General features: G+C 35.9%; 2 protein-coding genes across 4 annotated transcripts in view; one reads left to right on the top strand and one right to left on the bottom strand.

Annotated features, from left to right (window-relative positions):
* Positions 1-1,296, bottom strand: part of LOC127635154 (anion exchange protein 2-like) — a 74,182-nt gene extending 72,886 nt beyond the window's left edge. Inside the window, exon 1 of the mRNA XM_052114940.1 lies at positions 1,272-1,296. The gene's annotated coding sequence lies outside the window, so the exon portion shown is untranslated. The remainder of the gene's footprint in view (positions 1-1,271) is intronic.
* Positions 1,297-10,715: 9,419 nt separating this feature from the next.
* On the top strand, positions 10,716-25,011 carry LOC127634838 (uncharacterized). Of its 3 annotated transcripts, none has more exons than XR_007969415.1 (13): positions 10,716-10,809; positions 11,525-11,632; positions 12,196-12,326; positions 12,587-12,747; positions 14,380-14,538; positions 14,862-15,321; positions 16,607-16,708; positions 18,717-18,807; positions 21,046-21,266; positions 21,390-21,632; positions 22,915-23,013; positions 23,091-23,284; positions 24,069-25,011. XR_007969415.1 is itself a non-coding variant. In XM_052114542.1 (12 exons), the coding sequence occupies exons 2-12, from the start codon at positions 11,541-11,543 to the stop codon at positions 23,186-23,188; spliced, it is 1,857 nt and encodes a 618-aa protein (XP_051970502.1). In that variant the 5' UTR covers positions 10,716-10,809; positions 11,525-11,540; the 3' UTR covers positions 23,189-25,011. The 3 variants fall into 3 exon arrangements, 1 of the variants encoding a protein (XP_051970502.1); XR_007969414.1 differs by having other exon boundaries at positions 23,544-25,011; XM_052114542.1 differs by having other exon boundaries at positions 23,091-25,011.
* The last annotated feature ends 206 nt before the right edge of the window (positions 25,012-25,217 follow it).

Raw genomic sequence — 25,217 nt, 5'->3', positions numbered from 1 at the left:
AGGACAAAAACACATTATGATGTAAAATAATAAGAAAAACGTAATAACCTAAAGGGTCATTTTATGTTTGGAAGTCACATTATTTAGTGACTTCCAAAGCCACATTATTTAAAGTGTTATAAGTGTTGGTGAGCAACAAAAAAAAACATACCAAAAAAATGTGGCTTTTCAACAGTTTCACTGTTATTGCCCAATAAAAAGATTCAGTCCACTTGACCACATGTTGACCTTTTGTGACAACATGCCCCAAAAGTCTGAATATTTGCAAATGTGGTTTTATTCTGTTCACTTCTTTACTGAAAACAATAAATCATAATGATATTGGAATTTTAGTTTGGATGACAGAATGCCAAAAATGTTCTAATTTAAGGAGGTTTTGAAAGAGGCATTTCACAATAACATTCAATACAAGGTTCCTATGGCTTAACTGGACTAACTGGCACTATAGTAGCAACTGTAAATCATGGGTTCAATTCCCATGCAAGGGAACACACAAACAAATAATATGCACGCCATGAATGCACAGTTAATTGCTTTAAGCATCTGCCAAATGCATGTAAATGTAATATGCGAAACCACGGTTATCTGGGAGATTGGACTTTTGACTCAAAACCTTATAACTCATATATATATATATATATATATATATATATATATATATATATATATATATATATATATATATATATACATATATATACACACACACACACACACACACACACACACAATGTCTATAGTTGACGATCAAATTATTCATCTCATAAAGCAAAATATTTCCATTAAGCATAATTTCCAGATTATACATAACGATGCCCATATACAAATTCTGCATATGTAAAAATTCCCTTTTCAAACGTGTTTATTATAACTCGAGACAAGCGCGTGAATATTTTCCCGTGGATGTCACGTGGCAGTGAGTCTGGTACGTGTGTGTGTGTGTCCACTCGCTAATTTGACAGCTTTCCAGAAACCGCGTCTCACAGGAAAAAAAATAGACAAGAAGGAAGCAGACCAAGTCATCATTTCAGCACAGCTTTTTTTCTGCACTCGTTCATTTAAAATGTCCCTGTATAACGGTACTTTACCTGTAAGCTAGCGAAAGCTAACCGGTCAACGCCGACTCGCGTGCACGCGACCCACATTCACAAACTTATTTTCATACAACTTGACCCTATGCACATGGTCAAAATGAGCAGAACCGCAGATGTTGATAATAGTATGCCTATACTGAGTCACAAAACACAAAGCCTGTCTGAAATGGGACCTACCTCAACTGATGTTCCCTCGTTTTGGACGAAGGGCCAAATCTGACGAGCGCGCGTGCGTGTCATACATATTTTCTGTTCGGGAACTCCTTCCCTTTAAAAAATAAAATAATAAAAAAAAAACACTCAACGTTCGTTTATTTACAATGTGCATGTATACATCAAAGAAGAGATACACGTGTCAGAAAAGCATTCAACCGAACCCCACCCCGATGGGTTTCCAAAAGCAAACCTTGTTGAATTTTAGATTTACAACTTTATATCTGGTACATTATTAAAGAGTTGCTAAGAAAATTACTGCATGTAAAATAAATGCATGTCGGGTAAAATAATTTGACACAACTGGCACAGCACAATTTGTTGTAATTCTATCTATGCAGAACACACACACACATTATGGCAAGCCATTTTGCCATTTATTCTTTAAAATGTACTAGTATCTATTTTTTATGTTACTAGTACTTATTTTTTAGTGACTAGTAACTCTATTCCATTATATATTGGTACTTATTCATTAGGCACTACTACTTATTCAATAGATATTAGTACTTATTTATTAGAAACTAGTACTTATTCTAATAGTGACTAATATCTATTTAAATGTTAATTTCCTAAAGTATAAGTACTAGTACTTAATTTTAATGACTAGTAACTATTTAGCCCACAGATATCCCAAACTTAATAGGTACTACTACTATTTCCAGAGCACATTTTCATACAATGGAAATAATATGTTGAATATAAATGCAATATCACTCTCTTTCTGAAAAGGGAAGGTTCACTGTACACCCAGTGTGCCTACTGACACCTAGTGGTAGAAAACTGAAACATCAACGTTGCTGAATGGACAATTAATGGCTTAGACGTTACAGAAATGCTGAGCAGCATGATTTATAAATTAAATGAAAAAGGGTGTCATGTTTTTTCTATATATCCCACAAATGCTTCAGTAATACTAATTAAATGGCGAATTAATTTAGTAGAGGCAATTGTAGTCAGTTGCTTTATATTTCTATTGTAGATTGGTTTATATTTTAATCCATGATGACACTTTTCATTAAAGATTATGTGCAATTAATTACAGTAAATTATACTTTATCTGATGATTACAGCAACAAAACTAATTACAGAAAACTACTATTACTGTATATAGGCAAACAAATTCAGGACAAAACAAAGTGTGGACAAAACAATGTACATAATATGAAAAAAAGACAAGATATAGAATATAAACTTGACATATACAGGAAAAATGTATAATGTTAAATAATACATATTAAGTTATACATAAAATAAAAAGAAAGTAAAATATAATTGAAGCACAGAGTCAAGTCTGTTCACTCACTGTCTCTCATTCTGTGGCAGACAGACACATGTTGTGAAGCTATCACTCAGCAGTCCTTGTGGTCTCAAAATAAGAACGGCAGTTTTTTTATCACTTGTTAAACGGTTGTCTGTGTATTTTGTGCGTTTTGTTAGGAAATGCAGCTCTGTCTTGGTGTTTTGTGTTTTGATCACAGTGTGGGCACAACCTTTCTTCCCATGGTAACCATGTTTTCCTTTGTCTGTCTGTTTCTGTTGTGAAGTTGTGTCCACTGAGTCTGAACTTTTTTATCTGTCACTGTGTACAGATATTCTGCCATGGTGTATTCTCTTTTTTAAGGGCCGGATTGCATTGTACTTGGAACTGAGTTTTCCAGTAAGTGATATAATTTAGTTTTATTTGTGCTGTAATTTGGCTGTATCTAATTAGTATCTAAAATGACCTTTACACTAGGATATTTGCCTAATTATCTCTCTCTCTCTCTCTCTCTCTCTCTCTCTCTCTCTCTCTCTCTCTCTCTTCTCTCTCTGCTCCCTCCACCCCCGGCAGGTGAGACAAATGTACCTCAGAATCATGAAAAGCCTACACCAGGTGCAGCTGTCTAAAGGAAATCTGCATGTGCAGATTATGTCAAAATATATAAGTGCAAGCATCTGTAAGACGATCATTTTATGGAATTATAATAAAAAAAAATTATATCATCAAAATTATTAGTTAGTTAAATTATTAAGTGAAGTTTGGGAGTGTTCACGCAGGACGTGTTCTTGCTTTCCATCCGCAATGTTTTTTTAAGTGTTGGTCAGATCTGTGTTAGAGGTTTGCAGGGGCACGAAGTTGAGCCAGTATCATGAATAATAGCCATGACAGGTTTTCTACACTTTATGGATGCATTCTTATACAGATGTATTTGCCGCTGCTGTCCTCTCATGTCCTCTCAATAATGTTTGTAGAAATCATGATACCGATTGTTTACTCATCCATCATTTAGTGATAAAAGGGGGCACTGTTGAATATTGAAAACCATGTTATGGTCTTTAAATCTATTATGACATTAACAACGGTAAAATGTTTTTAAAAAATGTAACATGAGGGGCCTGGGTAGCTCAACGAGTATTGATGCTGACTACCACCCCTGGAATCATGAGTTCGAATCCAGTGTGTGCTGAGTGACTCCAGCCAGGTCTCCTAAGCAACCAAAATGGCCCGTTTTCTAGGGAGGTTGGAGTCACATGGGATAACCTCCTCGTGGTCACGATTAGGGGTTCTCGCTCTCAATGTGCTGAATAGCATGAGCCTCAACATGCTGTGAGTCTCCGCGGTGTCATGCACAGTGAGTCACGTGATAAGATGAGCGGATTGACTCTCTCAGAAGCAGAGGCAACTGAGACTTGCCCACCACCACCCGGATTGAGATGAGTAACCACACCACCACGAGGACCTACAAAGTAGTGGGAACTGGGCATTCCAAATTGCATTTGAACTTCAGTTTTGTAATTAATGAAAGCGTAATATGGCTGTCAATGTTAAAGTCAGCCCGTTTTTAGTAGTTGAGTCGCATCTTGCTGCTTTTTTCTCACTTCACTGAGTAAAATTTAAAGTGGTTTAACTTTAAATATAGGCTTTACAGATAGGCTAGATGCTATTCACAGTAAATAGCAACAAAAAGCATATTCTTTGCACTAAGTGTGAATAGTGTTAGGTATTATTTGCACTCCCAATTAAATACTAACATGCAGAATAGGGGCATCTTTGCAGCATGTTTATTGTGTTTATTTAGAGTACCACACCATTCCCCACCCCAAAACCGAACCTTAACCTTACAAAAAACGATCCATGGTTTTACTGCAGTAACCATATATTACCATGGTATTTTGTAGCAAAGTAAACACAAAATTAAGCATGGTTGCTATAATATTACTGTAGTAACACCATGGTTTATTGCATGAAAACCACGACTTCCACCACTCCCCGACCTTCACCATGAACAAATCACTGCAAGGCAATCAGCATTTATATTCATTTTTATTTATTTATTATAAGTAGTATTAAAGGAATTATAAAGTGTAGAGACAGGAAACAGGATGGGGAAAAGTAAAATTTCATAAACTTCTTTATAAAAATGTTTTATTTCTCTAAAGAATAGTTGTAAAGCTGGCAAGACATCTCTTCTTTTGTAAAAAGATTTAAGATGTATACAGTATATGTCTGTATTTGGTGGATAAGTGATGCAGACATGTAAAATGTGTTGTATAAGGCTGTTAGTGCATTATGATAATGCATTCCCTTGTACTTGTTTTGTATTGTTTTTTTAAGGGTTTACATGGCAACAAAAATAAATCTGCTTCATAAAAACAAATCTTCACCATTAAGACGACACACAGGCGCAATTTGTCTTAAATTTCTGTGTTTCCACCAGACTATTTGAGTGTAAATTGCACTGCTGTGTGGCAGATGCTATTTATACCAAGTGCAAATACAATCCACAATAGAAATAATAATAATATTAATAATTATAATAATAATAATTAGTATTAGGATTATTATGATTACACTAACAGTGGTTAGTGTACAATTTGGTATGTACCCACACTGTTACATTATGGTCTGGCATTTTATGTTGCTTCATTCAATGCTATATTAACCCAAATATTGTTTTTACTTTTACAAACGTGATTTCAAATGCAGGGAGGGCTAAACTGCAACACAATTTGCTTTTATTTTGGGAATTATATTTAGTACATAAACAGAAATCCCACAATATCACTTGACAATTAATGCAACCTTAACCATGAAAATATGTAATGGAATTTCTTAAAAAAAAATTATATAGAACATGCAATGCAAAAGACTCATAGGGAAAGATTCGTTTTAGACATTTACAATATGCCACATTGTGTTTATATATTTTTGTTTGAATCAGTGGCGGCTGCTGGTCTTTCAAAGAGGGGAAGCTCATTTTCGGCCTACATTATAAACTTATTTACCCTATTTTTTGCACTAAATCAATCTTAGGTGTTGATCTGCCCTGCTGTTTAATTCTAATTTTTTCCTCGTAAGGAAAACTTTCAAATGGCTTCGCCAAAATCAGGTCGACAATATTAGCACCGCCTGCCATCGCAGCGCAGTTTCACCCGCACGACGCTAGCCTAGCCTACTGTATGAATGAATGAACGAACGAACTAACGAACGAACGCTCTAAAACAAAATATATTAAACTTGGTAAAACTGAAACAAGGAATGTGGTGTATAATTGTGTGAAATGTATTATGCAAATTGACTAGCAATTTCGCCAAACAAATATAAAGAAATAGGTTGCAGCAGTTTGTCTTTCGACTACACTTGAGAAATCCACGATGGGACTGAGCGTGAAATAGCTTCAGTGACCTCTTATAGTACAGATTCGCTGTCAATCAAAAGGAGATGCAGTCTTTCGACAGATCCTCCAATCATCACGCTGAAGCCCGGAGTCCGGCCAGCCCACTCCTCATTCACCCCCAGAGACGCTGAGCGTCCGTGGGCGGACATAATCGCAGCATTTATCCAATGACCGCCTATTTTCGAGCACTGAAAGAAACTGTTCAGAGCAGCCCCATTGAAGTCAATGGACGCTCGGCTTCAACAGGGAAATGCACTGACGCTACGGGAATGTATGAGAAGTAAATCGAGTCAGCCGACCTGCTATATGTAATGTAGCTGATTCTGAACGAACTCGTCTTCGAGATGAACGTGTTCTAACGCATTTTTAGTCAATAAATTGTTTACACAATAGTACATATTTGACCATTATTTTTTTGACATTATAGGGGAAGCTTAGCTTCCCTTGCAGTCTTAAAGAAATCCCCACTGGTTTGAATGCACCACTTTATCCCTGCACAAGTAAACGGAATCTTATTTTGAAGTGTCTCCCCATTCTCCATTCAGAACGTTTAATTTGATGATTCTTATAATTATTTCACATCCATATTTTCAAATCAAACGTCAGTTGAGTTTTGCCCTTCATTCCAACGGGGTACTACAGTATATGTTACATGATATAACTGATGAAACAAATTGTGCTTTCATTGATGCTATGCTAACATTCCTACAGCAGGTTAGCTATAATCACATTAAAATGATCCATTTCGATCTATATGGTAATATAGATGTGGTAAATCCATGTAAAATACCACAGATATGTTAATAGCTGAAAGGTTCTCATGTTTATGCAATGATCAGTTTGAACGAAGATATCTCCATCCACATTCTTACTAGTTCCTTTTGTTATTGGAGATATCTCCAAATTCCAGATACTAGTACTTATTCTGTTTTTATCAACTGTTCACTTCTGACTAGTATGTATTCTGATAGTTACTAGTGCTAATTTATTAGATACTAGTACTTATTATTTAGATACTAGTGTTCTTTCCTATTGTTTCTAGTAACATTTCATATCTTACAAGTAACCATTGTTTTTCCCCCCGGCAAATACAATGACTAGTCAGAATTGTGACAGTAGAGTAGAATAAAAAATGTTTACTAGTATCTAATGAATATGTACTAGTATCTAACGAATAAGTACTAGAATGAGTACTAGTATCTAGTGAATGAGTACTCGTATCTAGTGAGTAAGTACTAGTATCTAGTGAACAAGTACTAGTATCTAGTGAATAAGTACTAGTATCTAGTGAACAAGTACTAGTATCTAGTGAACAAGTACTAGTATCTAGTGAACAAATACTAGTATCTAGTGAACAAGTACTAGTATCTAATGAATGAGTACCAGTATCTAATGAATAAGTACTAGTATCTAGTGAATAAGTACTAGTATCTAGTGAATGAGTACTAGTATCTAGTGAACAAGTACTAGTATCTAGTGAATAATTACTAGTATCTAGTGAACAAGTACTAGTATCTAGTGAACAAGTACTAGTATCTAGTGAATGAGTACCAGTATCTAATGAATACGTACTAGTATCTAGTGAATAAGTACTAGTATCTAGTGAACAAGTACTAGTATCTAGTGAATGAGTACTAGTATCTAGTGAATAAGTACTAGTATCTAGTGAACAAGTACTAGTATCTAGTGAACGAGTACTAGTATCTAATGAATGAGTACTAGTATCTAGTGAATAAGCACTAGTATCTAATGAATAAGTACTAGAATGAGTACTAGTATCTAGTGAATGAGTACTAGTATCTAGTGAACAAGTACTAGTATCTAGTGAACAAGTACTAGTATCTAGTGAACGAGTACTAGTATCTAATGAATGAGTACTAGTATCTAGTGAATGAGTACTAGTATCTAATGAATGAGTACTAGTATCTAATGAATAAGTACTAGAATGAGTACTAGTATCTAGTGAATGAGTACTCGGATCTAGTGAATAAGTACTAGTATCTAGTGAACAAGTACTAGTATCTAGTGAATAAGTACTAGTATCTAGTGAACAAGTACTAGTATCTAGTGAACAAGTACTAGTATCTAGTGAATGAGTACCAGTATCTAATGAATACGTACTAGTATCTGGTGAATAAGTACTAGTATCTAGTGAACAAGTACTAGTATCTAGTGAACAAGTACTAGTATCTAGTGAATGAGTACTAGTATCTAGTGAATAAGTACTAGTATATAGTGAACAAGTACTAGTATCTAGTGAACAAGTACTAGTATCTAGTGAACGAGTACTAGTATCTAATGAATGAGTACTAGTATCTAGTGAATGAGTACTAGTATCTAATGAATGAGTACTAGTATCTAATGAATAAGTACTAGAATGAGTACTAGTATCTAACGAATAAGTACTAGAATGAGTACTAGTATCTAGTGAATAAGTACTAGTATCTAATGAATGAGTACTAGTATCTAGTGAACAAGTACTAGTATCTAGTGAATGAGTACTAGTATCTAATGAATGAGTACTAGTATCTAGTGAACAAGTACTAGTATCTAGTGAACGAGTACTAGTATCTAGTGAATGAGTACTAGTATCTAGTGAATAAGTACTAGTATCTAATGAATGAGTACCAGTATCTAATGAATACGTACTAGTATCTAGTGAATAAGTACTAGTATCTACTGAACAAGTACTAGTATCTAGTGAACAAGTACTAGTATCTAGTGAACAAGTACTAGTATCTAGTGAACAAATACTAGTATCTAGTGAATGAGTACTAGTATCTAGTGAATAAGTACTAGTATCTAGTGAACAAGTACTAGTATCTAGTGAATGAGTACTAGTATCTAGTGAACGAGTACTAGTATCTAATGAATGAGTACTAGTATCTAGTGAATGAGTACTAGTATCTAATGAATAAGTACTAGAATATGTACTAGTATCTAACGAATAAGTACTAGAATGAGTACTAGTTATCTAGTGAATGAGTACTAGTATCTAATGAATGAGTACTAGTATCTAGTGAACGAGTACTAGTATCTAGTGAACAAGTACTAGTATCTAATGAATGAGTACTAGTATCTAGTGAACGAGTACTAGTATCTAATGAATGAGTACTAGTATTTAGTGAACGAGTACTAGTATCTAATGAACGAGTACTAGTATCTAGTGAATGAGTACTAGTATCTAATGAACGAGTACTAGTATCTAGTGAATAAGTACTAGTATCTAGTGAACGAGTACTAGTATCTAATGAATGAGTACTAGTATCTAGTGAATGAGTACTAGTATCTAGTGAATGAGTACTAGTATCTAATGAACGAGTACTACTATCTAATGAACAAGTACTAGTATCTAATGAATAAGTACTAGTATCTAATGAATGAGTACTATCTAATGAATAAGCACTAGTATATAATGAATAATGAAGAAGTATCTAATAAATAAGTACTAGTATATATTTAATAAGTACTAGTATATATTGAATAAGTACTAGTATCTATTGAAAAAGTACTAGAATGAGTACTAGTATCTATTGAATAAGTACTAGTACTTTGAATAAATACTAGTACTTAATAGTTTCTAGTCACTAAACGTACTAGTAAAATAAAAATAGGTGCTAGTAAGTTTTAAGGAATAAATGTCAAAACAGCTTGCCATGCACATTTAAGATGACGTCCGATTCGCAAACGAGTTTATTTGTTCTGATTCTTTTTGATGATCCGGTCGAACCGATTCGCAAACAGTAAAGTGTGACTCGGAGTAAAACTGTGAGGTGGGAACGTTAGAAATATCGTGAATAATAATAATTATTAATATATTGATAATTAACAGTGTTGATTGATATTATTTATAATATTGGAACATCATTGTTTATTGTGCTGTAAACAATGGACCTTGAAGGTAGACACCATATTTAATTTCAAAACATGAAAATGAGGTCGCAAGGAATATCTAATCTAATTTCACAACAGTTGTTTATCAGTTTTTTTGTCTAATGGTAATGTTGTTGTGATGTATTTTCATCTTTCATCGATCGAATAATAAACACTAAAGGTACACAGCAGTACACCCAAATTCATTGAACAAAATGTACTTCTATTCCTCAAAGCCTTTTCATTGATTCGTGTTAATTCATGCCATTGATAACAAATGCCATCAACACTGATTGAAATTCATAGCCTGTTGTTAAATCAATACCAAACAATAAAAATGGAGTATGGACTATATTAATCAAACATAACGCGATAAACAGCAATTTGTTGTTTACTAGAAAAATGAAACAAAATGCTGCACGATGAGAAAAATATTTCTGAATCGTTTTAAACGGTTCGTTTAAACGAACCATCCAAACGAATCGAATCGCTCAAATGAATCTTACGTCCCAAAGTTAACATTCAACATGACCAATGACATCTGCCGGCCAAAATGCTTACTGCATGCCACAAATAAAAATAAAACCTCAGCAAAAAGGGAATTGTTGCTTTACAAGACAAACGACGGCTTTCTTATTTCTCTAAACCTGTGTAACGAATAATGAAGTAGTACGTTTTTTTGAACTTCTCTTGGGTGGAGACGCGCCGTCACCAAACACTTGCACGAGCTGTGATTAACAGCATGAAAGGTTTACCGCGACCGCGGCTGTCTTTGAAGGACGTTCCCAACTGTCAGTCATCCAATCAGCGTCGAGCGTATTGTCCAGGACGGAACATGTGACGCAAGCGGCCAAGCACTTTCGTCACCACTCTGTGCGGACACTCAATAACAGATTCTGCAAAGTGTCAACAAAGCCAGCTATTTAGCATTTTGGAGGATATTTATTACAAATATGGACTCCACATCGGTAAGCTAACATTGTAAAGCTTATTGCATTGCAGTATTAGCCTGTCGGACTTGGATAAAACATGATAAACTGTTTCCAGAGACCGGCAGCATGCTTAAGCGTCAGTTTGTGCTTGTTAAAGCTTTGTGTTACACAGTCATTGTTACTCTAATACTTTAAAATTGCAAGGAAATGTGCAGTGGCCCTTTAAGCATCAGGGAAGTCTGTTGGGACTTCCATCCAAAACGTTAGTGAATTTAGATACTTTAGCTGCATGCATTTGCATGAGCTTGTGAAGTGTATATGTGTAATAGTCATAGAAACCCCCACCTAAACAACACTTTTTTGTATGCTGAGTGGTTTAAACTGTTCTTTATATGTAGTTTTAGAGTTATACCTTGGCCCACTCACTTTGGACATGTTTGTAACATGATCTGATAGATATAAGTAAAAAACAAAAAAATAAACATTTAAGTAAAAGCATGATATTGTTGCTCAAATAATTCTAGGAATGGAAGTTTATGTAATTTAAGAATAAAATGGAATAAAATTGTTTTATATAAATTGTCAAACACGGCACCAATAGATGCACCACATGTTTACATCAACTGTTAGTTTTACTTTTTGTAACAATGTATAATAACTTCCATAAGTTATTATGTACATTAAAATATTGAAGTTTGATGGCATTCTAACTATTTGATTTTAAGACTAACTATTTTTTTATTTGTTTTAGACTATTGGGGGGGTTCATGAGAACCCTTACTGAGATGGGTTTCAGTGAAGATCAGATTCAAGTGGCGATGCAAGCAGGTTTCTTTTCTGTACCAGGAGCAGCTGAATGGTAAATACTTTTCAAGACGTCACATACATATTTTTGCTTTTTATATCCTACCACTGTCTCCTTAAGATTATTCGTTTTCCTCTTTTGTAAGTCGCTTTGGACAAAAGCGTCTGCCAAATGAATAAATGTAAATGTAAATGTACCTAAAATTACCTTTAGCTGGTGGGAATAAGTTTGTATCGGTTATATCATTCTGATTGAAGGCACTCAATCTATGTTAATGGTTGAAATCTGTATACCCTGCATTGTATAAATGCTTGAAAATCAAAACTATTCAAGAGCATTCTGTTGAAAGCAATTTTTAAACATGTTTCCGATATTAATACTGTATATTGCCATTTCAACTTGTATCATTTGTCAAGTCAACATTGCGATTTAATCCATTTTGATCTGTAAACAACGGTTTATGAGATAGCTTGCCTTTTGTATGTACAGTATGCTACATACTCCCCTTTCTAGTTTAATTCAGTGCCTGCAGGGCACAATAACAATGTTATTAGATAGCATTGTGTTTTATAATCTGGCAGAACATTCTCTCATTTGTTCGCCCATTTGCTCTGAAGGCTTTTACAGGGTGGAAGTCCACGACATAAACTAGTCAAGCAGTCTTCACAGCCACTAGAGACGGCGTTCTCTGCATTCAACCCTCCCAAAGATAATCAGTGCTCCAACAACTCACAGTCTGAAACAACAGGTAAAAAAACAAATGCCACAAACCTTCAGTACAGTTAGTTGGTTTACTCAGTGTTTTTGGATGGCATAGGTCCACTTCTTTTTCACAAGAGGGTCAAACTTCTGCTGGGAAGGAAAATGTGATTACAAATAGCCTCAAACATGACTCAGAAGTCATGTGACTTTATGCAGTATACAGTGGATTATTAGGAGTACACTTACGCTAATACTGGATTCTTATAATAATGTAATACAGAGGAAGGCTGTTTATTTTTTTTGGAGGTCCTTCATTGGTTTTGGCACCCCCCTCCATCAACACTCCCAAAGGAAATGAACATCCACCCCTGGAAACTCTGATCAAACAGGACAAGAGTAACTTCCATGAGCAGCAGAGACTGCGAGTAGCCCAGGAGGCACGGGCAGAAAGGAGACAGAAAAAACAGGTAAACCTCTGATAAGTTTCACGCACAATGTATTTCAACAAATGGTAACGGAATAGTTCACCCAGGAAATGCAAGTTCTGGGACTTCCTCTGTGGGACAGAAAAGGTCAAGAATGTGAAGAAAAGTTTTTGGTTTTTTGAAGAAAGAAAAAAAAATAGTGGTGGAACAATATTCGGCATTTTTAAATACAATACAATACATTTTCCCGCTTGGACGGTAAGTTTTGCCAGCCATGATGGCACCAAGAAAAGCCTGCTTGCATGTGAAAGAGCCATCTGAAACGGGTAAACGACATGGAAATAAAACTTGTATAATACAGTATACCATTTAAACAAAACGATTGAATATCTTTTAAAGATTTAATTCACAAACCTTACAAGCTTGTGCAAATTTGCACGAGAGAGCAAGCGAGCAACTTTTAATTCAAAACGCAAAAATCTGGTCAAGATTTTCACTAAATAGTAAATAAGATTACAGTTTGTTTCTCACAAACCTTATTGATATGCATTGAATAATTTATTAGACTTCTGTCCTTTTTGAAGCTTGAAGGTGAGGCGGTCACCATCCACTGCCATTGAATGTAAAAACAAAAAAAAAAGTTGAAGGTAATTTTTAACCTTTAAAGGATTAGAACAAGGTGAAAGTGAGTAAATAATGAATTAATTGTAATTTTTTGGTGAACTATCATTTTAAGTACACTATATGATTCGCCACTATTAATGTCATAATCACAGTGCGCTGTTTGTAATTCATTTTATTCTATCCTTTTTTGAAACTACTGTGGCGCTGTTATTATTTCAGTCTTCCTTGTACATTTTAACAATTTGTTTGTGTGAACAAATTACTAAAATTTGATCATTTGAAACCAGTATAATCTGGACCATCTAAATCTTTTTAATTTTTTATTTTGAGTAAATATAATGCAAAATAAAAGTGAATTTAATTTCTTGCAAATGGATGTAAATGTTATTTACTATCATATTAAATTGTGTAATATCATTTACATGTCAGCATTATATCAGCCCATTGGCATTGGCCACAAAAAAAATCCACCGGCCAATAAATAGATTACACTCTTGGCCACTATTTTATATATATATATGTGTGTGTGTATATACTGTATAAATAATGCATGGGTAATGTAATTGAATGGGGACTGAAAAATGGCAAAAAAGCACCTTAAAAGTTTCAGTAAAGCAGTCCATATGACTTGTGTTATATTCCAAAATGTTGCACTAAAATCCAATATTCAGAAATGTAAGTTGTTATTCACTGAAGATCTTTCCATTCTCTGTAGCTTTCACATAAAATACGGACCCATTAGACACATCACGTTATGTCTGACGTCAAACATCATTGGCTTGCATGTCTTTGGCCACATCCATGATCCATAACACCAGCACCCTGCTCTCTCTCTCAGGTTTTATGAGGTTTGAATTTGTTTTCATTTTTAAGCATGACAGCCCCAGTCCCCATTCATTTTCGTTGATTAGAAAAAAGCTGCGTGGACATTCTGCCTAACATCCTTTTTTGTGCTCCACAAAAGAAGAAATTGCATGGATTTAGAGTAAATGATGACAGAATTTTCATTTTTGGGTGAACTATCCCTTTAAGTGTTTGCTTTGTTATAAGGAGCGTGAGTTGGTGTTGAAGAGGATAGCGGAGGACCGGCGCAGTCAGCAAGAGAAGGCCCATTCTGAAGCCACTGCAGAGACCTCTCCATCCAGTGGACAGGGACAGAGACTTGGTGGACGTGTGGATACAGACGTGGACAACCACTGCACCCTCATGGTAACTGATAACAGTTTCAGGGTTCTTGCGTTCGTTATTGCTCTTCTGTAGAAAAACCTGCTGGCAAGTTATATTGATGTCTGATTTATAAGCAAATTGGTCTTTTGAGTCAATGAATAGGTCAAAATCAAAATTATTTTTAAAAATCTATATCCAGCAGTCACAAACAGCTGGAAAAATCATGGAATTTCATTGGTCAAAAAGGATGGGAACCATAGTGTATGCATTTTCTTACAACTATTGCTGCCAGGTACATAAATAAACTGCACAGTTATTTGGTTTAAAGTCTAACCTGTTTGATTTGTTTGTGTCTGATGTTGTAGATTCGTCTTCCCTCTGTGGAATCTATGCATGAACATTTCCTTTCAGACACTCCTCTAAGCCAAGTTGTTGAATACATTGCCAGTCACCACCCTACACTACCTGCCTTCTCCCTCCTGCAAGGATTTCCTCATAAGCGCTTCGGCGAAGCTGAGTTGGCCTGCTCCCTCCGGTCTTTGGGACTGACCCCCAATGCTGCACTATGCATACAGACCACTCCCCCCAAAATGCCCCAGGACCCGCCCAGTCCGGCCTCCCGATTGGCTGTTGTAGTGCAGCCAGAAGCAGAATTACATGAAGAGCCAGTGGGGCCACCCAATGAGCTGTCCCAAGAGGAGGGCAGAGCTTTAGAGGACATGGTGGTACCCCCACCCCTGCCCCATCAGCTGTGGGAGGAAGCAGTGGGGTATGCTGGGATCCCTGGTGTCGGACCTCCACTCCCAGGACCTTCTCACTACTGGGGTAAGACTACATAAAGGAGTAGTTCACCCAAAAATTTTAATTCTCACAACATTTACTCACCCGGTGCCCTCATGCCTTCCCAGATGTGCATGACTTTCTTTCTTATGCAGAACATAAATTAAGTTATTTAGAAAAATATTTCAGCTCTGAAGGTCCATAAAATGCAAGTGAATGCCGGCCAGATCTCTGAAGTTCCAAAAAGCACATTAATGAAACAACCTCCAGTTGTTTCATTAAGTCTTCTGAAGGAATCGAATCGGTTTTGGGTGAGAACCGACCAAAATATACCCCCTTTTTACAGCAGTCTCCTTGGTGATTTCAGGCTGGATTACACTTCCAAGCACTAGCACAAGTCTAGTGCTGTGTTATGCGTGAAGCAAATAAATAGTGTTTAAAAGCAATCAAAAATAAGTTTACATAAAAAAAACTGTCTAAAAACTATTATATATACAAAACGGTTTTTGGTACTAACAGCAGTACCTACTCTCCTCCCTAAACAATTGAGGTAGAGTATAACTGTGCTCAAACACTTGTTGACCATCTTTTTTCCTCTCCCCCAGTGGCGGCTAATTTAAATACACAATTTTTCCGCCTTTGCTAATTGGAACAAACCATTATTTTAAATAAAATTATCCCTCACATATCTTTGAATAAATATATAAGAATATGTTAAAATGAGAGTTAAAAACAAAACCAATTTATAGTACGGATAACACATTTGCACAACAATACCCCAATCAATTTGCAAAATGGTGAGTAAAACAATAAATAAGTCCATGGAACACAGTCAAATTCTTATTTAGGATGATGTGTTTATCACTTTTTAAAGGAATATGCCAGGTTCAATTGAAGTTAAGCTCATTCAGCATTTGTGGCATAATGTTGATTGCCACAAAAATTGATTTTGACATGCTTCTTTTCTTTAAAAAACTCAAATATGGGTTACAATGAGGCTTTATCTCAATAATCCCCTGTAATTGGATGCTTTTATTCATGAAATACATTATTCATGGCTGTCTGCAAATTGCAAATTTCTACAGTGGCATGGGAGGCAGAAAGCGTTTTTGCATTCTGCATAAACAAAAATCTTACTGAGTGCACCTTTAAAAACTGGTAATGGGTTTGCCATTGTGTTGGGTCTCCGCTTGATGTACAATGTAAAACTCTGAAGTACTGTAAAATCAGTTGATTGCACTACTCTACACAACTGTTCTTGTCATTTGAAAATTCAAGTGATCTTTTGTTAAAAAAAAAAAAATTGTATACTTTTTCCCCAACCTAATAGGACAAGGCCAGAAACTGGTGCAAGGTGATGCTGAAGATGAAGAACCTTTGGAAAACGAGGAGCAACCGGAAGAAATTGTTTTACCTCCTTATGATTTCAATGGTAAATACCATTTTAATTTTGACTAGATTTTTACATTTTCTGAAGAAAGTGTGAGTGTTTCTTGCCCAGGCATTACCGTCTACTTACTAAGATGAATTAGGTTATCATCTTTGGGTCTAAAAAAAACTTTTTTTTTTATAGGAATGATAATGTATAGACTGTCTGCCAAATTTCATTAAGGGCTCGCCATCTAAATTGAAGGATTATTCCCCCAAAATGTTACACATTTACACGCCCTCATTACATCCCAGATGTGTACGACTTTCTTCAGCAGAACACAAACAAAGATTTTTAGAAGAATATCTCAGCTCTCCTGGTCCGCACAATGCAAGCAAATGGTGACCAGAATTCAGAAGGTCCAAAAAGGATATAAAATCAGCATAAAATAATCCGTACGACTCCAGTGGTTAAATCCATGTCTTCAGAAGAGATATGTTAAGCGTGGGTGAGAAACAGATAAACATTTAAGTCATTTTTTACTATAAATCTCCACTTCATGTATATCTCCACCTGCTGGGCAGGATGGGGAATTTATAGTTAGGAATTAGAGATATTCTTCTTAAAATCTTTGTTTGTGTTCAGCAGAAGAAGAAAGTCATCCACATGTGGGATGGCATGAGGGTGAACAGATGATGAGAGAATTGTTATTTTTGGGGGAACTATCCCTTTGTGATCCAGATAATCATAAAGAACATCCAGAGAACTGCAGGTTTGTGTGCTCTCGCTGAAACTCACTGTTCATAACTCCACAAATTAGAAAGAGACTAAAAATTATGGTTTCATTGGAATGGTTTGGTCATGGTTTACTGCTAGTATTGCCTGGAAAAATTTGGAAAATGGCAAAAATTTAAATAAATGTTCAACCAAAGTTATTTTAGCTGTAAATATTCACATGGCTTTTGTCGGAGTGACAGAGACATGCTTTCGTGTCACAGATCATGAAACATTGGGTTATTGATTTCAGAAATATCAATATTGCTGCCGTTTCAGATTTGCTATTTCTATACTCAAGTCAGAGTCATAGATCTTTGTTCGATAGTCCCACATAGGACAACGCGTGTTTCCTTAGTGATTGACCAAAGTGTGGGGAACTCGGGCAGATTGGGAAAGAGGTGAATGCCCTTGCTTGTCCCAGTTTAGACCCTGTTTATAAGTAAAAACCATTTCAACTATTTCCAATGACACAACCTGCAACCGGCAAGGCTTAGCAGAACTACATATCCTGAACCGTATCGACTCTTTCCATTGGGAAATTAAATCTGGAGATTTCAGATGCTGCCACAGACTAAAGAAGTGCTTTGGACCTAATTTTAAGATGCTGTGAATTGACAGTGGTGTTCATACGTTAATATATTTGCAAGGGACTTGAATTATCTGCAGCTGCATTGATTTAGCACACCGTCCTGTGAATATGCTAATATATGGTAATTCTCCTCTGTTCTTTCAAAGGCAACTGTTTTCATATTGAGACTGTGTAATTAGATGCTTGCTTAATTTGCTATTAACTAGTTTGAATTTATGTGTAATTACTTGATGTGCCTTTTGGATTGTTCAAATAAATCTTAATTGTTCTTAAAAATAAATATTTTACATAGCTTGCAGTCTAAATCAGGTCCCCATGGTAATGGAAAACCTAGAAATGTGTATTTTAAAATTCATGGAAATTAAAAAAAATCTTTAAAAAAGAAATATTTGAAGTTATGGAACTTCTATAGTCAATATAACTTTTTCTAGTCATTCTCATCTTTAAAATATTTCATCGACTAGTATTTGCATTTTTTTTATTGGTGAGTGCAGTCCCTTTATTCTCTATTCAATCTCTATCATGGTTAAAAGGTGTGGTAATCATGTCGCTTGTACCACATTTTTGAGTAAGATAGAATAAATTGTGTATCTTTCGGAGGGGTTAAACATATTTTCAGTAAAAATGAAAATGCAATATTAAGAATACTCCATCCACATTGTATAGAATTGTAAAGAGAACTTGTTCTTTCTCTTACTTTGGCAGGACTGCCTCGTTTGCCCTTCTTCTTTGAGAACAGGGTGAGAGGGGGGCTGGAGCCGAGACATCACTGGCCAGAACAAGGCAATAGACTCAGGTAAGAATTAAGTCTGAAATTAGAATTGGACTTTGTGGCTTTAAGTCCATGTCTGTTAGCTCTGAGGCCATCTAATGCTAGTACACTTCTAAAAGTTGACCTAAAAACTTATTTTGCACTCATAGCATATCCACATTTTTAAAAAGTCCCTCCCTCTAATACCACCTGCATCTGACTAGTCATACTGTATCAAGTATCACATCATGGTTCATGGCTGTGATGTAAACTAGGCTATTTCAAGGACATTTTTAAAGAGGACCAATAACATGTATTGATATGTCTAGGGCTCTTTGAATAATTTTTTTCCCCCTAAATTTCATTTGTTTGATTTTTGTTTTTTCCCCTTAATTCTTTATGTTCCATAACATTTTTTCTGAATTCCATGTTTTAAAGTTCAATAACATTTTATCATCAAAAGGGTGTAGAATCAAATTAATTCACAGAACTTGAAAATCAAATGAAAATGATTTTGTTTTCAAATTTATCAAATATCAAAATGCATCTTTTCTCTGCACATTCCAAAAAACAACACTCGAGTAATTTTAATTTAATTTTAATTTACTTTATAAAAAGTGGTGTAAAACAGAGTATTATATACTAAATATAGTTATTTATATTAGTATTACATTAAATATAAATTTGACTAAACAGTAGTAATATATTTCTGTCATAATATCTGCAATTTTATGGTTTAATCAAGCTTTTTTTTTTGGAATAAATCTGATTGAAGGCCTTTCACAGGGTTCCAACGCATCCTGGAAAACCTGGAAATTTGCAATGCAGTTTTCCAATAATGGAAAATTTGAAAAATACCTAAATGTCCTGGAAAATAATTATTTATCTTGGAAAATGTTTTGGTATAATATAACTGTTTGACTGTGTTGCTAACAAGGTTTTTGTGACATACAAAATCATGGTAACATTTGGGGTTTTGGGATAAGAGTCAAATACACATTTGTATTGTTTTGTCACTACCGGTGGCTGCTCATTGTGAAACGACATCATCGGTTAACTGTCATGAACGAATCCCTGTCATATACTTTCTCTGCTAATCTGCTGTCATCTCTAATCTCTGATATTTAGCTCTGATTAAATAGTTTGAGGATTAATATGCTGACTGTAGAAAAAAAATATATTATTTTTTCGTTCCAACATTGCTGTTGTATTAACCAGAAAAACATTTGAGTTATAAACTTTCAACAATGACGGTGGTCGGAATACAGATTTATTTTAAAAACCAATTCACACCCTCAGTTGGTAGCATGGTGATTCGGCTTTCACACCTCGTGATGTGAATGTGAATCTTTTTGTTTATATATAATTAAACGATCAGAGTCTGCTTATACCGCAGTTACCACATGTAGTATGCAGAAAACGCGGACGGACAGATCGCGTTATTATATAACGCAGACCTTCATGGAACATGACATACTTGGAATGAAATTAATGTTTGAATGCACAATGAATCAACGTAAAATTGTGATATGTCCTTTTGTGATAGTAAAACTGCAAACATCTGTGATGTAATTGAATAAATAAACTGTATGATCTGCAAGTGATACACGCTTCAAAATAAATGTGATGCCGGCCGCTCATACATTGAAAACACATCATCATGATCATAATGTTCGCTCTTGTGTGTGTGAGATAACAGAGAGTAGAGCACTCTAAAGTTAGCAGCACATATAGATATGTACTGTATTTACAATTTTAATTTATTAATTGTGGATCTATACATACATTTTAGCCCAAATATGTCTAACTCTATGAATCTAATGTGTTGTACAGTTAATTTTGTTTATATGACTGGATTCCAAGAGTCTGTCAGCATTTCTACATCCTGGAAATCATAGGGCCCTACAGTAAATGTCCCCTCCAAACTTTCAAATTCAATAGGAAGCGATTTCATGGAGTCTTCCTTGATGCGTCATTTATTGTTCTTTAAATTTGTGTAATTTTTGCATCATTAAAATAATTATATTCTTGAATTTTGATAAGTGTGTAGGTTTGTTTAAGCATCATTTCCACTGCATGCTAAACCCTGCATCCGATTGACAATCCACCCACAGTCCAACTGAACCAGGTGCTATATGCAGGCAAAATATGTGAAACCGAGGAGTGATCCAGATAAAATTGTCTATTGTTTAAATTTTCTTAGGTTGAAGCAAACTTATTTGAACAATAAATGAACCAGTGAGTGGATTTGTGAATGTGAATCTTATTGGTTGTGTGCTAAAGGGATGTGGAGCCTGTTAATCCAGCAGCAGACCCTGAGGAGGGCCGTGCATTACGAGGGGCTGCTGGTCAAGCTGCAGTGCAGCGTTTACAGAGAGCAGCCCGTCATGATGAGCAGCAGGGGACACATGGGCAGCCCTCACCCCCCAAAAAAGCCTTCAAGACCCGGGGCGTGGCCTCTCTTTGCTCCATGGCAACCAGGGCCACCGTTAACCTCATGACAGGTCAGAAAGAGAATAAATATTGTTTACCAAATTATATAAGTGCTTCCAGGTTAAATACATTCTTGAAGGAACCTGGAATATTCCTTCAAGAAATTCCATTAACCACGAGTGTGCATTTCTCAGCTCCCAGCATGCAGTACAGCAGTAGTCTGGCGTGTTTGGCCCCAGAGCTGGCTGAACAGTTGTTGGCTCACATGGCCCGTGAGCGTCTCCTCCGACCACGTACACTGGAACTTTTCTTTGGCTGCCCGCTGCAGAAGTTTGTCCTAAACTGCTACCCGTACACCACCAATGAGCTGCTACGGCAACTGAGGGCCTTTTCCTGCCTCAAACATCTCAGTTTTGTCAACTCGCCACTCATCACAGGTGTGTGTGTGTTTGTGTGTTCATCTTGTTCTATTATTTGAGAATTTCTTAGCAAAGACTCAAAAACTCAGTTATAAATTACCCTCATGCCATTCCAAACCAGTACTATATTTCAACATTCTTCTGTGCATCAGAAAATGAGATATAAAGATGAATTCTGTATCCGTTCTATTCCATACAACAAAAGTAAATGTGTTCTGGGGCTTTCAATCTCCAAAAACGACCCATTATAAAGCACCTTAAAAGCAGTCCATGCTACCAGTGCTTTAATCCAAGTCTTCTGTAGCCATATGATAGCTTTGAGTGAGGAATATACAGAAATGTATATTGTTATTATGGTAACATTTCAGTTATTAGAAGAGAACTGGTTCCATTTTAAAAAACAAAACACCAAAACTGATTTTCATGACTTTTAGTTCTGATAACTGTTCTTGAATGTGCATTTTTCTGCCGATGCGGACGGAACACCATACTAAAGTACTCTGACATTTCACATTACTCACCCTCTTGCCATCCCAAATGTTTGTGACTTTCTTTCTTCTGCAGAACACAAATTAAGATTTTTAGAAGAGTATTTCAGCCCTGTTGTCCTCACAATGCAAGTGAATGGTGATCAGACTTTTGTAGCTCCAAAAATCACATAAAGGCAGCATAAATGTAATCTATAAAACTCCAGTGGTTAAATATATATCTTCTGAAGCAATATAATAGTTCTTAATGACAAACAGAACAATATTTAAGTCCTTTTTTACTGTAAATCTGTACTTTCACATATCTGAATGTCACATGTGATGCCTGTTTAGTTTAATTTACACATCTGAAAGTGAAAGTTAAATTGGAGATTTATAGTAAAAAAGGACTTAAATATTGTTCTGTTTCTCACCCACACCTATCATATCGCTTCTGAAGACATGGATTTAACCACTGGAGTCTTATGGATTAATTTTATGTTTCCTTTATGTGATATTTGGAGTTACAAAGGTCTGATCACCATTCACTTGCATTGCGTGGACTACAGAGCTGAGATATTTTTCAAAATATCTTCATTTGTATTCAGCAGATGAAAGAAAGTCATACATATCTGGGATGGCATGAGGGTGAGTAAATGATAAGGTAATTTTCATTTTTCGATGAACTATCCATTTAATAGGCCTACAAATACAGTATTACAAGCTTTGTTGTAATCAGTTGAATTTTATAAAAAATAAATAAAAAAAACCCCACAAATAAATTCCTTAATGTTATACACGTAATGGTGAGAATTCATAATTTTTTTTTTCAGATGCTGGTCTTTGTGTATTGTCCAAACTCTCAAAACTGCAGCATCTCAACCTGTCCTCCTGTAGCAAGCTAACAGACAGCTGCCTGCAGCATATCGCAGGTGAGACAACATAACAGAAACCACATCCAAACGATTATCATGGGACAAATTATTTATTCCTATCTGTCTTTTCTCAGGACTATTCAATCTCACTTTCCTGGCTTTGGACCAGACTAAAGTAAGCGACACAGGTCTGTTGATGTTTCTGCAATCGGGCTCCTCTGTGCTCTGCTAGCTCAGTCTGAATCAAACAGCCATCACTGAGAGCACATTGGCAGCGCTGACCACATGTGTACCGCAGTTACGAATTCTCAGCATCAAACACACCAAGGTAATACACAAATATCTGGATGTGTGGATGTATACCCAGCAATAGTCAGTATGTCTACGCCAAACAAATTCCCCCTTAAAAGCTGCATTTCCCACCTGTCAGCTTTTGCAATCTTAAAGTGGTGGGGCATTTACAGCACTTGCTTTTAAGGTTATGTTTATACTGCAACAATGTGGCGTTTAAATAGAGTGCACTATACTCTGTTCTATTGCATCCCTCTATGGTATATTTAGCTTGCGTGATGTGTCTGCACTCGCAGAGCTCCGAAACCTGCAGACGCTTCACCTAGATGGCACAGGTGTGCAGGAAAATTCTCTCCAGTGCCTAGCAACCCACCCCAGCCTGTCAGCTCTCAGTCTGGCTGGCATACCAGTCGCAGATGGTAATCACATGGACTAAAAAGCACCATAAAAGTTATTCACTGAAAATCTGCTCTTCAGTTTAGCTCTCAAATCTCATTTACACTTCTGCATATTTAAGCTTTTGGTGTTTGAATGTGTGTTAAGTCATACAGGTTTGGAACGAAATGAGGGTGAGTAAATGAGGACAGAATTTTCATTTTTGGTTGAACTAAGAAAGGAATTGCACTGGAGGGGGTTTGTTTACAGTATGTTTACAATATTTGCAGTATTTTGGAAGTACAAAAGGCTCTCTTGGCTGCTTTATCATCAAACTAGGAACTCTTACCATATAGTTTGATATCTTTTGCAGGCCTGAGGCTTAACCAGTTGACGCTACCTGGCAGACACTCTGTTACAGATAGTGGACTCTTGTTTCTCTGCAGACAAACTTTGCTGTTAGAGCTCGATCTAACCGATTACACTCAGCTGACTGACCATGGCATTTCACAGCTTGCCACCATGACCAGGTAGAGCTTTGATCGGCTTTAGTCAGCTGTTTAAGTTAGTGGTAACACTATACAATAAGGTTCTATTTGTTAACATTAGTTAACATGAACTAACAATGAACAATACTTTTTAAGCATTTGTTAATCTTAGTAAATATTAATTTCAACATATACTTATTACGGCTGTCAGTAGACCAAAAAATGTTAATCGCAGTTAATCTCAGATTTAATAGTAAAATTTGACTCTATATATATACACTCACCTAAAGGATTATTAGGAACACCATACTAATACTGTGTTTGACCCCCTTTCGCCTTAAGAACTGCCTTAATTCTACGTGGCATTGATTCAACAAGGTGCTGAAAGCATTCTTTAGAAATGTTGGCCCATATTGATAGGATAGCATCTTGCAGTTGATGGAGATTTGTGGGATGCACATCCAGAGCACGAAGCTCCCGTTCCACCACATCCCAAAGATGCTCTATTGGGTTGAGATCTGGTGATAATTATATAATCACAAACTGTACAAATAGTCTCGTGCTTCATCCCTAAATGAGATTCGTGGACTAACGCATGTCGAGGTCCTTTATGACCTCATGTGGAATCTTGTGCGTAAATGCATGATGACGTCATCGCATGTAGGCTATATAAAGGAGCGTTCAGCAGCGTTGTAAAGACAGTTGAAGAGATCTTTTGCCTACTGAGAACGGTGCGATCACAAACCACTACTGTTCAAAAAAACAATGAGGAAAATCTCTAGGTCTATTATCAGGAAGCGTTTGGACATTTTTGTTTTTATTTGATAAATGTGCTAATCACCAACATTGTTGCTGTGTAGTTATACTCTGGTGGCCAAAAGTTTGCAATAATGTGCAGATTTTGCACTTATGGAAAAATAAATTGGTACTTTTATTCACCAAAGTGGCAACTGATCACAATGTATAGTCAGGACATAAATAGCGACATTTATTGGGGGTTTTCAGGTTTTGTTTAGCACCCAATATGAAGTAGGACAGAAGCTGGGACACGGACACCCAGAAAGGGTCTACGAGGGAAAACGTAAATCTGACTGGCAAAAGAAGAGA

Source organism: Xyrauchen texanus, chromosome 42 (genome assembly GCF_025860055.1).
Source record: "Xyrauchen texanus isolate HMW12.3.18 chromosome 42, RBS_HiC_50CHRs, whole genome shotgun sequence".
In the NCBI taxonomy this organism is placed as follows: Eukaryota; Metazoa; Chordata; class Actinopteri; order Cypriniformes; family Catostomidae; genus Xyrauchen; species Xyrauchen texanus.
This window is presented reverse-complemented; position numbering and strand designations above follow the sequence as displayed.